The 17,417-nt window shown below is 34.8% G+C and overlaps 1 protein-coding gene across 4 annotated transcripts; it reads right to left on the minus strand.

Moving 5' to 3' along the window:
- Positions 1-14: 14 nt before the first annotated feature.
- Positions 15-11,575, minus strand: LOC107789083 (uncharacterized). 4 transcript variants are annotated; one of them, XM_075254799.1, is made up of 13 exons: positions 11,342-11,573; positions 8,468-8,552; positions 8,202-8,272; positions 6,368-6,482; positions 6,184-6,263; positions 5,102-5,186; positions 4,752-4,832; positions 3,955-4,049; positions 3,713-3,763; positions 2,064-2,144; positions 791-863; positions 629-706; positions 15-268 (listed from the first exon to the last, which is right to left on the minus strand). In XM_075254799.1, exons 1-13 carry the CDS (start codon positions 11,440-11,442, stop codon positions 230-232), a joined length of 1,035 nt encoding a protein of 344 aa, XP_075110900.1. In that variant the 5' UTR covers positions 11,443-11,573; the 3' UTR covers positions 15-229. The 4 variants fall into 4 exon arrangements, with proteins under 4 accessions (XP_075110900.1, XP_075110901.1, XP_075110902.1 ...); XM_075254800.1 differs by having other exon boundaries at positions 11,346-11,483; XM_075254801.1 differs by lacking the exon at positions 11,342-11,573 and adding an exon at positions 10,627-10,699.
- Positions 11,576-17,417: the final 5,842 nt, after the last annotated feature.

Here is a 17,417-nt window from a genome sequence, read left to right on the forward strand (position 1 = left end):
AAAGAATACAGATGGGGAGACTAAGTACGTCGTCCTTTAGTAAGAAACAAAAGGTGACACGTTTTTAAATGGTCTTGTTTGCCAAATCGAAAATTTATTATAGCTGACAACTCTATGTACAATCTCTATTAAAACATTCGCCAACATGCTCCCAAAGGATCCTCCAGCGCAAGCAACTAGAAGCTACAAATGCAAACTGTTAAATTCTTATTCTGCAACAGTACAGTATTCAAGGTTTTGACCGAGGGGGTCGACGAAGTCCAGGTATCTGCAAGCAAAGTCACGTCAAAATGCATCGTTAATGAAAGTTGTAAGCAAATGATATGCTTACATGTAACATTGCCAGCAACAACAACTATGCCTCAAATCCCAAACATGTAACACAATTAAACTATGCTTTATTCCCAAAGGAAACCAAGATATTGAAGAGCAAAAGCATTTGGAATTCGATGAGGAACAGCCTAGACCATCCACCTCTAACAATAAAGCCGGAGGTTTGAGTTCACTATGGTCTAAGGGTACATGGGGTGAGTCTTACCATACCCAAAAAAGTAAAATAAGGAGAAAACAAAAACTTTTTGGATCTTAATATATCATGTTAGACACTTCAAAGTAGTTAGAAACTAACCTCAATTCCATGTGGGCCTATTCGATTATGGGAAATGAAATTGAGTAGCAAAGTAGCAAATTCATCAGGAACATCTTCCTGCAGTGTTCAAAAGACAAGCAAATATTCAGGAGATGCAATTTCAGCTAAAACAACTGGCATCTTAAGAAAACCAAAATGGACCTGTATAGCGTGGCCTGTGTGTCTGACAACCACCATTTGGAACTTCCCTTGCATTTGACCTATTGTGAGGGCTCTGTAACAATAAATGGACAAATTAGTCTCATGCCTATTTAGAACACAAACGAGAAAGATGTAGTTCATGCTTCTAGCTTTAAGCGTTCCCAATAGCTACTACTTAAGCTTTTATAATCTTTTACCAGAACAAAATGGATCTATGTTAACTGCAGATTCTATTTTGTAGTATCTCATTGATGGCAATGCGTTGCAAAATACATTATATCTGGACAAAATATATCGATAGAGTATAGCATCATGGAAAACATAAATAGGATATAACTTAATTCTAACAAATTCAATGGTATATCCAAGCTTTAAGCTAGAATGGAGACTTCTTTTTCTTCTTTCCTTCTGTTTTTTTTTTGGGGGGGGTTGAAAGAAAGTAAGGTAGTTACAATGAAGGGTATTCCCACCAGAAAACTGTTGGAGTGCAGTAAAAATCACAGAGACATCTATCTACTGAAAACTAGGTAATTTTCATTTGCATGTTCTGAAAGTTAGTTGATTACGTGAGATTTGGTTGGAGAACCCTATATAAAATGGTTAAACAGTGTTAAGCATAAGCACACCGTTTTCTCTACTATCTTTGTATATCTATTTCAGTTACATTAGTGGTAGTAAGGAGAGTGCTAAAGGAGAATAAACTTTTCTGAAAACAAATGATAAATTCTTAGTTCATGGACATGCAATGGGAATAAAAGGAATGTAATCCTTATGTGATTTGATAGACAAATGGCAGCCCTTTATTACTTCCACTGATAATTCCTCTGTTTGCTGCTTGTTTCTTCATAATACTGAATAGTGACAAGTCTCTAGAGATTCTAAGCAGACTTTGGCAATTCTGCTTTGTGTAAGCAGTTAAGAATAATACATATTCCCAACTAGTAAATAGTTAACTGGGAGAAATTGGCTGGCATTTAGAGATACTTTTGCCAGAAGGAATGGCCATGCAATTCCTCATTACAAGTGAATCTGCAAGTACTATATTGTTTAGGAAAGCCATGCGCATCAATTGTTCCAACATGACTCACTGTGAGAAGTAAGTTCAGAAAAGAAATACACAGAAGAACCATCTCTTACATAACCACAGATCAGAAAAGGAATATACAGAACTATGTCTCATACATAATCACATAATGTTGAAGCTTCATGCATGCTAAAGCATATGCAATTATAGAATTCCACGTGACCTTCGATACAGAGAGAAGTACACAACCTGTCAAGTCTGTCTGTCCCTGCTAACAGCAATATCTTTGGAACAGGAGATGACAAAAACTTTTCTGAAAGGCCTTCGTACCTGAAACAAGAGCATTATAATTTCAGGTTCAAATTGACATGCTGGAAAATGGAAAACAAGATGCTCAGCACTAGACCTCTGGAAGCATGACACAGACTGCAAAATTAAGAGAACTTCTCGAGTCTACATATAGTCAATGCCGTTCTAAAAGGACCGTAGCAGTTAGAGAAACCCTGAGGGAATAAAAAGAGCAAATTTATTTGAAAAGGAGCTTTAACTTGTGCAGCAGGTGCTATATTGTGAGACTAGCTAAGAGATTATCAGTCATTTGTTTTGCATTGCAATCGTGTGATTAATTCGAGCGAACACACACTCAGAGTCAGTGGCGGAGGCAGAATCTCCACGAAGGGGGTTCAATTTTTTTTTTTTGTAGCTAGTGGGAATTGAACCTATGAACTTATGAAAGTTTTGAACCCTCTTGACCACTAAACGACACTTTTGGATTGTGATAAGTGGGTTCAAAACTTAATATATAGAGGTAAAAAACAGATTTTGTCTTATATATACAGTGTAATTTTTCGGCGAAGGGAGTTCGGGTAAACCCCCTTCCACCCCCCTAAATCCGCCCCTGCTCAGAGTAACACACTCAGAATTAGTCCTTTTCATTTTGAGTGCTTTTAGTGTTCATAATAAATCGCAAAAGTATCTTGTTCTACTAACTTTTGGTTTGTTTTTCTTTAAAGGAAAGAGTTACAAGAATACGCACTTCTACCAATGTAGAACACTAAGCATTTTGCAGACAATTCAATGATTGAAGGCCACTTCAATAATAACTCAAAGTAAGGATAAGTTAATGCTGTGATTGAATTTGTTTGGGCTACATAGATGCCTGCCAATGTGAAGGCAGCTGTAACCAATTGGGTCAGAAAGAAATCATTGGTGTTCTGAAGAAAGATCAGAAGCAATATCTTGTGTAAATTTAGAAGTCTTCAACTAATGAATATTTGGTGTAGTAAGAAAATTATACATGATTTAATCAATGTATCGAACTTCAGAGGCCCCTTACATATTTAAAGGAGCAAGTCCATTAAAATTTGTCACTTCCCAGTGCTTTCTTGGTGCTGTTTAAAATATAATTCATGCCTTACTTATCATAAAAAGACTAAATATTCATTCTGTTTGACGTAATAATTTTCAGCGTGGCCGCTATCTAACTGAATGAATGACGACCATAACCTTCAAGATCACAAGCAAAGGAGAAGAAAAATAAAAAAAGGCTTTTTCTTTTTTAAATTGTTAGAGAACCAAAAAACATTTTTTTTTATGAAGAGAATTTCATTAGAAGGCATCAAGAAGATGCATAGCAAAACAATACAACATAAGAGTGTCTTCTCATGTACAAAAACTTAATAACTAAGGAGCAGACACAAACTGAGGCATAAACTGTGCAGACCAGAACGCAGTTTTTTCCCCCATAAACTGAGGCTAATTGCAAAAAAATTGATGCAGCACAGTCCCAAATGGTCTCCTAGGACCCTAAATACAAGATTTAGTGTTTCTAAAACAGCATAATATGTCAGGATATGCAAAAGATCTAGATTGGACAAGCAGAAAAGAATAGCTCGTACCATTCTCTCCAATACTGCTCAGTTTCTTCCAGTCTTGCTCTATGCGTGTAACTGCAGTATAAGTCTTTGGTTACGCACCATTGTTTTAATTCATCATATTTCAATTAGCAGAAAACCTATCTAATCACCTAAGTCCGAAAACAGAACTGAAAGAAAGAACTCCAGCCCCCTTCCCCAGTACCATCCCAAAAATAAAAAAGAAAGAAAGGAAGATATGCTAAACATATGACATGGTTACGCACCATTTTTTTGATTCATCATATTTCAATGTGTTGGGGATTGATACACGAGCAGAGTCAATATTTCTCAAAGAGCCTGATTTGACACTCCATTCAATCTGTAGATGCATAAAACTTCCAAATAAAAACTTGAGAGCCTCAACAGATCTAAGGACTCAGAGGAGCTCATATAAAACTCATATCCTAAGTCCTAACCAAGCAGAAACTCAACATAGGAAAAACAAGCATAAACCATGATGTTTTCTGGATAAGTCAAATAAACCATGCTATGTTAGAGGGTAGGAAATAGCTTTATGAGTTAAACTTCACAACGTAATGGTGTCGAAGTTAACTTAAGATGACAAGAAAATGTCATATCGTAAATTTATGTAAGATTGTTCACCTGATTAAATGAAATTGGGATTGGTGGTCAGACTGTCTTTTTCAACAAAAACTAACAAAAATAAGTGACTAGATTGATTATCTACTCAATGACGCGCACTTATTATGATGCGATTAACCAAGCATCTGTTATATACAACCTTGTGTTAAGAAAACAGCAGGAACATAATATACGTAATTGAAATAGAGACTACTGCATTGTTCTCCCTCCTGCTGATACTGAATTTCAGATTTTCACGGCAAAATAAGTTTCTTTTTTTGGTTGGGCGGGGGAGGGGGCGGGGATAGATTAAATATAAAGCGTTCCTGAGAAACAAGGCCACCTGAGTAAAAAACAACATAATCAGAAATTTGCTCAATATGATAAGGTGAGCACGACTGCTGTCACAAAAAGGGAAGAAGTTCTGAGCATTGGTTACCGCTTTTTCAGGGGTAGAGAAATGCTGCATTCTGTTCGACAGAATCTTCTGCATATGAATCAACGATGCCATTGCTGAACCCTGATAACTCTGGAAATCAGTACATAAAAAGGGCAGCCCATTGCATAAAGCATCCCGCATTCACGCAGGATCCAGGGAAGGGCCGCAAAGAGGAGTGATATAGACAGTCTACCCTAATGCAAGCATTAGTGGCTGATTCCACGGCTCGAAACCGTAACTTATATGTCACACGGAGACAACTTTACCGTTGCTCCAAGGCTCCCCTTCCCGGAAATCAGTACTTAATGAAACAAAAATCATATCTCTAACAAGTTAGAAAGATTGAAAACCTCAACAACGTCCACAACCACCAAGCCAGCCAAACTTGGAAGTGATTTTTTTGCAGCAACGTCAACTGCAACTGCACCTCCCATACTGTGACATAATTAGAAAACTCTAAGTCCAACTATTTATTGTTAAAGACTGGAATGATATGTGCACACGCATTCACTCACAAACAGAAAGTGAGACAGAAAGAGAGAACAATTCACAACTTATTTGTGGTACAGAAAACTTCTAACCTAAGCATGCAGTTAATTAAAATAAAAAGCAGAAATAGTTCATTCATAGCAGGACTAAAACTCCGTTTGAGTGAAAGGTTTACATCCTATTCTTATACTATCAAACCATTTTCATTCTTAGTAACAAATATATGGGAACAAATGACAAGAATCCAGACCAACCAAGAAAAAGAGAAAGGAAATAAAGATACATTTCAGGACTCTTCAGACTGGAAGAAAATGGGAAAAGGCGAAGAAATGCGGCACATCAATGAGTTAAAAGTTCTAAGCAACTATAGATCTGATGGATGCAACAGAGATCGATTTGGTTTACAGACCACTGCAACACTAATACAACTAACTCCATTATTAAATTACTGAGTTATTGCTCTTTCTCACAAAATAAAAATACTGAGCTAGCGTAAACAATGTCAAGGAAAATTACGTCCAAGTGAAAAGCTCTGTGCCTCGTAGCTTGCAGCTACTTAGCAACGATATAATACATTATCTTTTATTTAACTAAACACAGCAGAGATGAGAGCGAGAACGTCCTCCAAAAATTTTTGCATGAGCAGAAATGGCTTCTTTAGATTTGTATACCAAGGCCAGAATGTAATATACTATCTCCGACGAACTGATCCTTTATTTGTCCTAAAACTGTATGATCTTGGAACTGATGTTTTCAGTTAGTATATCAACCTAAAACTTATTTGGGATTGATCTCCTATGGGTTGTTCCACTCAGTAGTGCATAAACCTTTAGTGCTATAAGTAGACATTTCACTACTAAACAAAGTTATTCCAAACGTAGTAACTAGTCAAACAAAGGCGTGAAAATTTGAATGCGAACTAACTTCATGAAGAAAGTACAACCTGTGGCCAACAAGAACAATTGCAGGCGGAGCATCTCCATACATTGTCTTCAAAACAGAAAACACATCACCGCATAGCGTCTGCAACCAACAACACCACCATAACATGGAAATGGGGAAAAAGAGTTTCACAAAAGCATCAAATACTGAAGCTCATAGTAGTAAGATACATCTTTCGAAAGTACCTTAATGGACAAATCAACGTCATTTTGTGTAGCTGACTTTCCATGTCCCCTGAGATCCATGGCTACTATCCTAGCTTTCTCCTTAAGTTTGCTTGCTGCCAATGCAAATGAGAGCCTGAGAAAATAAAACCGCACAGATTTAACATAATGTTTCTCGTTAATTGCCATTTCAAAACTGATGCTTAGCTACAAGATACAGATAGACGAGAGAGCAAGCAAAACCATTCACCAACAGGCTCTGTACCTTCCAACAGAATACAAATTTTCCAAGCATCTAGGGATTAACTAAGGAATTCACCAGAGAACTGACCACAATGAATAAGAACATGGGCACAAAGAATGTCCTGAGACTGTTTACTGACATCTATTCTCCTAAAAAGGGAGTCAATAAAGTTGATTCTTGAACAGAAGAGTGTTGGCAAAGCAACATAACTGACAATTAAGTGAAACCCATAAAGAGGTTGTATTATATTCGACTAAATTCTCAAAGACACCATGTAGATTTTTACTAGCTCCTTTTCTTCATTAAGTTTCTCTTCGTAAGATGAAAGCTTCCATATCTCCCGAAAGTTTCTTGTGCTTTTTTTGGAATAAATTACATAAACTTCATTTAAAGCACACCAGATGATGTCAAGAGCATATAAAATATAAATTTTTGGTTCAACCACAATCGGAGCTGTGGACATTGGGTTTCTCCTTGTTCAACGTCTCTTGGGTTCTCTCAAGGACAATGGATTGAGTCTTAGCTAGATCAATGATACAGACATTTGCAGAGATAGGAACACAGCTTGGAGGACTATCTCACTAAGTCTTCTTTGATCTATTTAGAGTTGGAGAAAGAAGAGATTGTTCCATACTAGCAAGCAATAATGTTAGGAGCAATAAGAAAATTATTTCTTCTTTCATTAATTGTTTTGGTCTAAGCAGTGAATTTTGCCTTTTAATCCATTAATTTGCAGCAGTTACACTAAGGACAAGGTTCCCCCTTCAAACTGTATCAGCATACCATTCTCCACTCCTTAACCATACCATTCGGCAACCAAATACTATTTTCTACCAAATGTGAGAACAAAGAAGTGCACGCTTTCCCATTTGGCTCTTCCTATTCCTCTTTTTCTTAATCTTTCTGGAATCTTCTGCACTTGGTCTATGCTACATGGCCTCAGGTAGTAATGAAGCTTACAGATTCATGTCTGATTTTCCTAGGCTTTTTATTTAGAACATGTGGATGATGCTAAAAAGTTTGGCAGAAGCAGGTTAGGCACAGTATGCATCAATTTCAAACTAAACTATTATCATTTTAAATAAAGGAGCTGCTATACATCTTTTTCTGGATCTTCTTTCTCAGGTTATTAGGTTAGGCCATAAAAACTGATCCTCCCCTTTTTCCCTCCAAGTCACCTGCTTCTAAGACCAGCAAAGCTCCTTATTTTTTGTGGATTTTGTTGTATTATTAGTCCGTTAGCACAAAAAGATTGTGCCATAGATACAAGAGATGTAAGAACAAACATGCAGAGTGGAGAACACTCCCTTATTTGGATGTCATGATTCGAATTCTTTTATGGTCATGATTTCTTAAAAGAAAGTTGAAATGTTCATTTCCTAACTTATTAAATTTTTAGCAGGAAAGGTGAAAAAGTATGGTTCAAATGAAAGTTTGTTCCCATGTCATTTTTGTTAGTAAAGACCAAAGAGAAAGCAGAAATTAAATGTCTTTGTTATGATCTAAAACTCATCTGGAACAAAACCTAAAGTGAAATGTGGCTCTACACTTTGTAAATACAACTGCTGAAACAGAACCATAAGAAAAGCTAAGTAAAAAGAGTACACCTACCCGCAATAACCACCACCATGCAGGCAAAAAACAACAGGCCCTTCAGTCCCTGCCATATAAACATGAAATACCTGAAATGACAAAGCAAATAAAAGATGATCTTGCTACTTGACTACGAAAAGAAGAGCATAAAGAAAGTAGTAAGGACAAAAAACAAAGTAATACTATGATAAACTCTCAGGCAGACAGAAATATTTTTGTCAAGAAACAAACTGAGTTTTCAAATACTAAGAAAATTCAACAGAACTAGAGAAGTTAGAACCAACATCATCTGAGTCTGGGATCTGAATATCATCTTCTCGATCGAAATAATCTGACCAATCTAAAGGTGCATATTTCTGTGAAGATGTCCTGCAGCAATAATTAAGACAATTTTTCAGTCAAACTATGTGATTAATAAAAAACAACAAATTTCGTGGACCAAAAAAAAGAACTCTACACTTCTACAATTCTGGTGTTTAATTGCAAACAAAGACACCTTTGTCTAACCTGAAGCTCCTAAAAGAGCTCCCCGATTACTAATATGCTGGCATCAAGTAGAAGTTTTTAATTTTATTTAGTACAATATAAATTTCACTAACTGCACTTAAGGACAATGAGCCTTTGATATCGCACACTTGCTGAACAAATTCTAATCTCTTAGCGAAATTTGTGTGATGAAAGCTTCCTGGAGGGCAATCCATTCAAACATGCTGCTCTAGTGGGTGCCTTAGTTATGCATTTTATCTTCCATGTCCGTTCTATATTTTATGTTATCCTCTCTACTTAAACTTTTATTGCATGACTCACTGTAAATTTTCCCATCTCTACTTGCTTTACATTTTATATTACCAGGGATCTTCGATACTTCCTTCACATCTCCAATCATACTAAGTAGTAAGTAGTTCAGCCACTCTATCAACCTCCCAGTCAATCATTTTTGCAGTCTGCAACCGCTTCCTCCTGATTCACCACTAGTGGGTACATATGTAAGAGAGGTGAGCTTCAAAGGTTGCTGATTAAATCAACCATCTTGCCACATTCTTATCTTCCTTCCATCACCTATTTGCAGTTGAACTTTTGTTGAAAATCTCCTCAAAAGACTGCTTAGATGCTTCAATAGACCCACCCCACTGCCAGAGCAGGTTCAGGTATTCCAAAAACCATAGATTCCATATTTTATCACATTTTGATCTCTTTCCATAAGTCTAGTTGCTCATCGTCAAACCTCTATAGCCATTTTAAGGGTAGACTTCAGGCAATTTCAGATCTTTTACTCCCAAGCCGAAAAATCTCTTAGGTGTTATTATTCTGGACCATTTTATACTACAGGACATCTTATTTTAGTTGCTTTTGCATAAGAAGTACCTCATTAACTTGTTCAGTTGTTTGACAATTTTTTTGGGGAATGTGGTGCAGTGACATATAGATAGTGGAGCATCAAGAAGTTCTCAACACTAGAACAACTTAGCAGTTCTCTTCCGTTACAAAAAAGAAAATTAGTAGTTTTCTTAATGCAAATTGAACTTGCGCTATCTATGGAGAATGGAGTGGAGTGACTATTCTTAATAATCCCTTTCCTATCTCCTCCTTTTTGGCATTGGTCTATTATGGGCTGACTTGGCTGAGCATTGTCATTAAAAATGTGTTGCTTCACATAAGTATAGACCTCAACTCTGCTATAGCATATATGTTACTATCGTAAGTCATTGTGCTGTCAAAAAGTACTTGAGCTCCATCATTTCCACCCTACCGTCCTCACATAAGATGCAAATAGTCGGTCACCCACCTTCCAACAATAAGGGAGCCTTATAAAAGGGATAAATTATAGCTCTACCTGTTTCGTCCACCTCTCAAAAATGAAGGGGACACTTCAGTGGTGAAAAATAGTAAAATACTACTCCCTCTGTTCCAATTTAAGTGACATTCTTTTCTTTTTAGTCAGTTCCAAAAAGAATGACACATTTCTATGTTTAGTAACAATTTAACTCTAAACTTTCCATTTTTATGAGATGATTTATAGCCACAGAAATTTCTTTGGCTTGTTTTAAACCATAAGTTTCAAATGTTTTTCTTTCTTTCTTAAACTTTGTGTCCCATCGTACACCAACACATAAATTGGGATGGAGGAGTATTTCCCATACTAAAGGCCAAATCTCTAATCAAAATGCAGTTAACATCCCCTTCCCACTGCAACTGTTCACACCATTCACCAAATACATGATATCTACATCTCCAGTAATTTTTCTACTTCCCAATATTGCCTTCGATATAAATAACTAAATATGTGTGGAGCCACTGTAAGCTTTTATAGGCTTTTCAATTGTCAAACAACATCAGATCATATTTTCTTAAAACTTTGACATTTAGAAGAACTAAAATTATGGGTCAAAGGGAGTAAAAGTTGAAACTCCTTCTACAAGGTGCAAAATGAAACACCAAGTACCTTTTTCAGCTTAAGGTCCTCAAATTAGCACTTCTCGTTCTTGCTTCTGCTCGTCATTCCATCTGACAGGATTCTTTATCGAATTTATTTGGAATTTGACGAATTTTTACATCAGCTTTCCATCCAACAGAAGAAATTCTTCAAATAGTTATGGTAGACAGTACCAAACGATCTACATCTATTTAACAATGATATTTAGAACTGACAATCTAATTCTCACACCTCAAACCTATTTGACATGTTTATCCTAATATCCCCACTAAAGCTAAAGTCTCCCTAACAAAGAGGCCTTAAACCCATTAGTGTATGGCATTATACAGTTGCTTGTCCATTTATAGCAATCCCAACTAGGTACATCAATAACAATTGACCGGATGTTCCAACAATTAAAATGATCTCATTGGTTTACCAAGATCCCTTATTTCCAAATATATACTCTCCCTAGATAAGTATTTCTCCCCAGTAAAAACTAATCCACATTTACAGAACCAAAGGTAGCAAAAAGAGATCATCATCACAGCTTCTGTACTAAAGAAAGACTAATAATAAAAACTCCATAAATGTACAGAGCATTATCAGTACCTCTAAAATGCCAATCACACATTTCAAATAATTTTATTCCAAAATTTCATACTACACAAACATAGGAAAAAAACAAACACCAAAAAGTTCATTTTTTTTTTGTTGGAAAAATGGACAACGATGATGAGCTTACTGACTGGGAAGGCGAGCAGGGATAGAAGAAAAGGCAGAATGGAGATTATGGGTTTCTTCTGAGCCTTCTTCTGGAAGTGATGTAAGGTTTGATGAATCCATATTTGATGATCACTCGAGAGAATATGTGAACGTTTGTAGGAACTCTGCTATTTCAAGATTGTGAATATTTGAGGTTTATTTTTTAGTCTTCCTGCGATTTGATGGTCATACGTGTCGGGTAAATTTTGCTTCTTCTGTTTTGAAGCCTTTGGGCCACTAGTAAGCCCAGTCCACAAATTGTACTGATTTACTTTCGGCCGAAAATGTATCACAATTATTTCAGTGTTTTCAAAGGCGTCATCAGGGCGCGTTTCCGAGCGCGTATTGAGGCGAGGTGATGGCAAATCGCTCTTGGGCGGATATGGGGGGCGGAGTTCTGTAGGGCGCAGGCTCCAACTGGTCGAGCGTACGCTCAGGCGCGCCTTGGGCCTCACTGAATAGACGCACGCCCAAAAGTTGTCGACCAAATTAGTTCAAATTTCGCAAGAAGAAGAAGAATCAAAGTACAATTAAGTGTTTTTCGTCGCCACAAACATAAACATAAAAATAGGTGTAGGAAAGAAAGAGAAAGACCTGATGTTATTCCAAAAAAAAAAGGCAAAATACATAAGTTACCTGAACTATGACCCAAATCCCTATTACATACTTTCTAGGAACGAATATTATCTTATACCCCCAACCTTTTTAAAGTGTATCTAATACACATTGTTTTGCCCACGTAGATAGAGTGTATTTTTCCCAACAAATGAGTCGCGTGAACAGAAGAATTTTGTGTCAGATGTCAATTTTTTTTTAGTTTTTTAAAATTTTAAATTGAGTCATCTTCTTCCTTTTTAAAAATTCTACCATAGCTACTCCTTGAGCTCCACCACCCGATCTCCTTCTTCTCAAATAGATATACCACGATTTCTTATATTTCTTCTCGTTGTAGAGAAGCTTAACTTGAGCTTTACCCATGGCGAAGTCAAATTTTTAGGAAGCGAGAATTTTTCGAAATTTTTTCCAACCATTAAAGCTTAGCTCAAGATTTTGCACATTCTTTAATTTTATTAATGGATGATTTTTAAATAGTTAACTTGTGGCGATGACAGTTAATGGCGGTCGAACTTTTACCGAAGTGAAATGAAAAATGAGTTGGATCTGGGCTCAAAAATTTTGATTTAATTTCAGCGGAAAAGATGGAGTTTTGGGTGTGTTTTCTGGTGATTTTTGTTAATTAATGGTGGCTTTGTTATTAAGTAAAAGGTGGAGAAAGAAGCTATGGTGTTTGATGGTGAGAGAGGAGGAAAGCGGCCATGGTAGTTTAGATGAGGAAGATGAGGGGTATAATTGTAGTTTTTATTTTTTTTTTAAATGACACATGTCACTGTTTGATTGGTGCGTGATATTGCACATATTCTGAAAAAAAAATTGGTTAAGAAAAAAATGGTGTGTCTTAGATACACTTTGGAAAGGTTGGGTGTGTAAAGTAATATTCGTTCCTGGAAAGTGTAACAGGGATTTGGGTCATAGTTCAGGTGAAACTTATGTATTTTGCCAAAAAAAAGTAGAATTTATGTTCTGATTTTGTGCCATTTCATTTTCAAAAAGCAAAGAGAGCGGGTGAGCATGGAAGTGAGTAGCAATCGGTTCTCATATGCTATTTCAAACTGATGACTTCATCTCCTCAGGTTTTAAAAAATTAAGGAACTTAGTAGCTCCGACTATGGGTTTGAACAGGTCAAAGGCAATCTAAACAAGAAGATGAGTTCTCACAGTATCCAAACCCACTATTTCTTTTCTTATGTTTGGACTTTTGGGTGCTCACCGCAAATGTCTATGAAAGACTCAGTCAATCATACAATGTCCTAAACGCTAAATATGAGATGGTGCACATCTCAACGTAAAACGTGTAATATGAATGATTTTTATCTTTGTAGTTTTTTTTACTTAATTTGTTTCATCTTTCTTTAAGAATTTTCTCATTGTAAGTTTTTCAGTTTTCCTTTTTAGTTTCTTTGACTGGTCTATTGAAATCTTGGCTGAATTAATTCGTCTCTTAGAAAATTTTGATAAGAAATCAAAAGATTAGTGAAAACAGTTGTAAACAATTAGAAATTAATTTAAACATAAATTTGTCTACGTATAAAGAAATATCAAACAAAAGTTCAATTTTAACTTTGAATTTTATAAAAATAATGTACTTTCATTGTATGCTTATGTATTTTAGAAATTTAAAAAATATTAAAAAGAATAGAGATCCATGGGGCTTACGCATCGCCTTATGCTTAGTAAAACGCCTCGCCTTGTGCCTTTGCCTTTTAAAACACTGATATAGAACAATCAAATCAATGTGATGACGCCAAAGCGTAACAACAAAAATGTAATAAAGTGCCAAATTTTAGAACAAATCTCCAATAAATTTGGAGATTCTATTACATTAAAAAAAGAGTATGAGACAAAAATATTAAACAAAATACTATGCTAATAAAAATTTCTATTCACAATGTAATAATACTAAATATTGGATAATATCTATCTATATGGAATAAGAGAACCAAATCAATGTGATAATGGCAAGTGTAACAACAAATATGCAACAAGTGTCAAATTTTAGGACAAACCTCCAACAAATTTGGAGATTCTATTATATTAAGAAAAAGTAGTAGACAAAAATATTAAATAAAGTAATATGCTTGTTTATCCTTAAAATTGGATAACAATTAAACTTATAATGTGGTTTTAAGGACACGTGATTTCACCTAATCATATTATCATATCATCGTCATATCATATCATACTAAAAGTGGGAAGATCCTAAGTAGAAGATTGAATTACCTAAATGCCCACTAAAAATTAATAGACTTTTAGATCCTTATAAAACTAAATAATACCTTAAATTTAGTACACAACATACGTTAGTTATAAGGTTAGTCATGAAATTTTAAAATTCTGTAGATACATGTATCTCAGGTATTGAATTTATACAAAGTTAATTTCTTTTAATTAATACATGTATCACCCCATTATTCCATATAGATCCGGTGCGTTAAACAAACTTTTCTTCTCTTCTCTTATAATGTGAAGCTAGCAATCAAGGAAATGAATAATTCAATATAATAAATAACATTTATTAGGATAATGATCAATGGTCTCTTCAATTCCTTGCAATTATTTTGCTCTATAAAATAAATATAATCTTTGCAAATGCTCAAGTTATTTGAATTTGTGAGAAAATGAAGAGACTGATCAACAACTACGTTGATGGATTGAGGTAGGTTGCAGCTAGGTGTATATATGTCTCTGCTTGTATAATTTTGCTTTATTGTCGTGCCTATGGAAATCTCTATCATTCTTCTAATCTTTGTTTTTTTTTTTTTTGTTTAAAATAGCTACCAAAAGACAAAAACACTTTAACAATTTTATTTTCATTATTTCATATATATTAATTTTAGAAAGATCACTTACCTATACCTTAGATTACATCATCTTTGATTTGTTTCTTTTTCCATCTCAAAGAGAGTTTAACATGTTCGAATTCTATTTTTTTTTTAAATTGTCTTTTTGAAGTTTTCAAGTGTAAATGAGTTCGTTTCTATTTTTTGGAAAGCTGAGTTACACGGGAAAACACAAAAAGAATCATGGCGAGCTTGTGGACCTTTGGTTAAGTCATGTGCCTTTATGTTAATTTGATTCTTCAAGTTTCAAACTTTGATTAAATTTTATGTTAAGTATTTTATTTGTTTAGCCTTAAAACGCTATTAATTTGACATGAAATTTTTGGACTTCCTTAAATTTTGTGGAGTTCTCTCGTACTTGGTGCTCTTGAATCTTGATGCATGTTTCTCCAAGTTTTAATTTTTTTGTTAAATTATATGTTCTTTAGTAGGTTTTGCCTTGAAAGTGATAATATCCAGAAAAAGATTTTGTAGGTTTTGCTTATTTTTTTCGATTATGTGGTAATTTGTGCACTTATTTTTTTCTTTAAGTTTTAATTTATTTGTTAATCTTCTGTTATTTTGTCTGTTTAACCTCAGTTTTTGCTTCTTATCAGAAAAGTTTTTTATGAGATTTGGTTAATTTTTTGTGATTATGGGGTACATTTTATTTTAGTATCTACGTTGTACTTCAATTTTCTTGAAGTTCTAATAGAGTGTAAATCTATATGCTAAACTAGAAATACGTGCAGTTTATTCTTTATTGTTTTACAAAATTTTAGAATTATAATTTAGGTGTTCTTGCAATCTAAACACATTTTATATATTACAGGAACTCTTACTTTAATTGAACTTCAAAGATAACTTAAATTTGATTGCCCTTCAACTGGCACTTGGACATGTTTTTGCCTTTACTGAAGCACACTATTCATTCTTTGTTTGAATATTATATCAGGCTAACTCTAAGGCCTTATTTGTTTTTTTTAGATTAAGACATCTGAATCTGAATACACATTTGAATATTAAGATATATATTAAGATTAAAATATTTGAATTTGAATACACATCTGAATATTAAGATGTGTATTAATATCTGAATACTAAATGATTAACACAGTTTGATTTTTAATATCTGAATGTATAAAATTTATCTTTATTTGAAAATTTAAAAACGTAAAATTCAAATGAAATACTAATTAATCTAATATTCTATTAATAAAATATATAGTTTTTAAAAATATGATAGTTGTTGGCGGTGATGGCTAATGGGTGAATGCTGATTAGAGGTTGTGGTTGGTGGTAGCTTTGGTTGATGGTGGTGGTTCAGGATAGTAGTTAGTGGTGATTGATAGTGGTGACGATTATGATTGAGGATGATGGTGGTGATAGTTAATAATGGCGGGTGGTAGTAGTAGTTGTAATGGAAGAAGGTGGTGATGGGTGGTGGTAGGTTATAATGATGGACATTGCCGGTTGTGGTTGTTGATGATGATGTGGTGGTTAGTTGTGGTAATTGAGGTGGATGAGTGTTGATCGTGGTTGAGAATGATGATGGTGGGAGTGGTGGGGATGGTGGGTGGTGATAGTCGATAATGGTGGCAGTTATGATTGAGGATGATGGTAGTGGTGGTGGTTGTGGTTGATTATGGTGGTGGTGGCGGCATCGTGGTAGTTGATTATGGTGGTGGCGATGGCATGGTGGTAGTTGATAATGGTAGGCAGTGATGACAGTTAATAATGAATATGGATAATAGCATCTTAATGAAATTAAGTCTCTATTATAGATTTTAATCATACAGACCTATTCAGACCCATTAAGTGATTGCGAAATAAAAAAACAAACACACTTAATGATTAAGATCTGAATAATTAAGATTCAGACTTTAAAAATATATGCACTTAATGTCTGAGATCTGAATAAATAAGATTCAGACCATCATTAAGTGCAAACAAATGAGGTCTTAAATATATCTCGTAGATTAATTAGTGTTAGACTGCTAGTAATCTTCTTTCTTTTAAGAGAACTATATTTAAATGTTTGCTTTTACTTTATTTTTAGCTCATCAATAGTACAATTATTTTTAACATAAGATCCAAATGATAAACTATTATTAAGAAGTTAGAGTTAAAATAGCATGGGCTAGCCAGTTTTCGGACTGGTCATTCAAAAATAGCCAGCATTTACAAAGTTCTTAAAAAATAGCTACTATTTTGTTGCAACAGGGACCGGTCCAACATAATGTACTCAAGATCGGTGTACCTATCTATGAACTTCTAGCATATTATGCTGGAATCCCAGCACGCGGAAAGTTCCAGCATAATATACTGGAGATTGGAACACCTGTGTATGAACTTCCTGCATATTATATTTGACCGGTATATTATACTGAAACTCCAGTATATTATGCTGGAGTTCCAGTATACTTATGCTGGAACTCCATTATAATATGCTGGAGTTCCAGTATACTTATGCTGGAACTCCAGTATAACTCCAGTATATTATGTTGGAGTATTTTTCGAATTTTGAATAGTGTTTTCGTTCAGATTTATCTTTACATAAAAAGTGGTTAAATTTCGATTATTTTTGAACCTGTGGCTATTTTTGAATGACCACTTATA

Source organism: Nicotiana tabacum, chromosome 6 (genome assembly GCF_000715075.1).
Source record: "Nicotiana tabacum cultivar K326 chromosome 6, ASM71507v2, whole genome shotgun sequence".
Classification (NCBI taxonomy): domain Eukaryota; kingdom Viridiplantae; phylum Streptophyta; class Magnoliopsida; order Solanales; family Solanaceae; genus Nicotiana; species Nicotiana tabacum.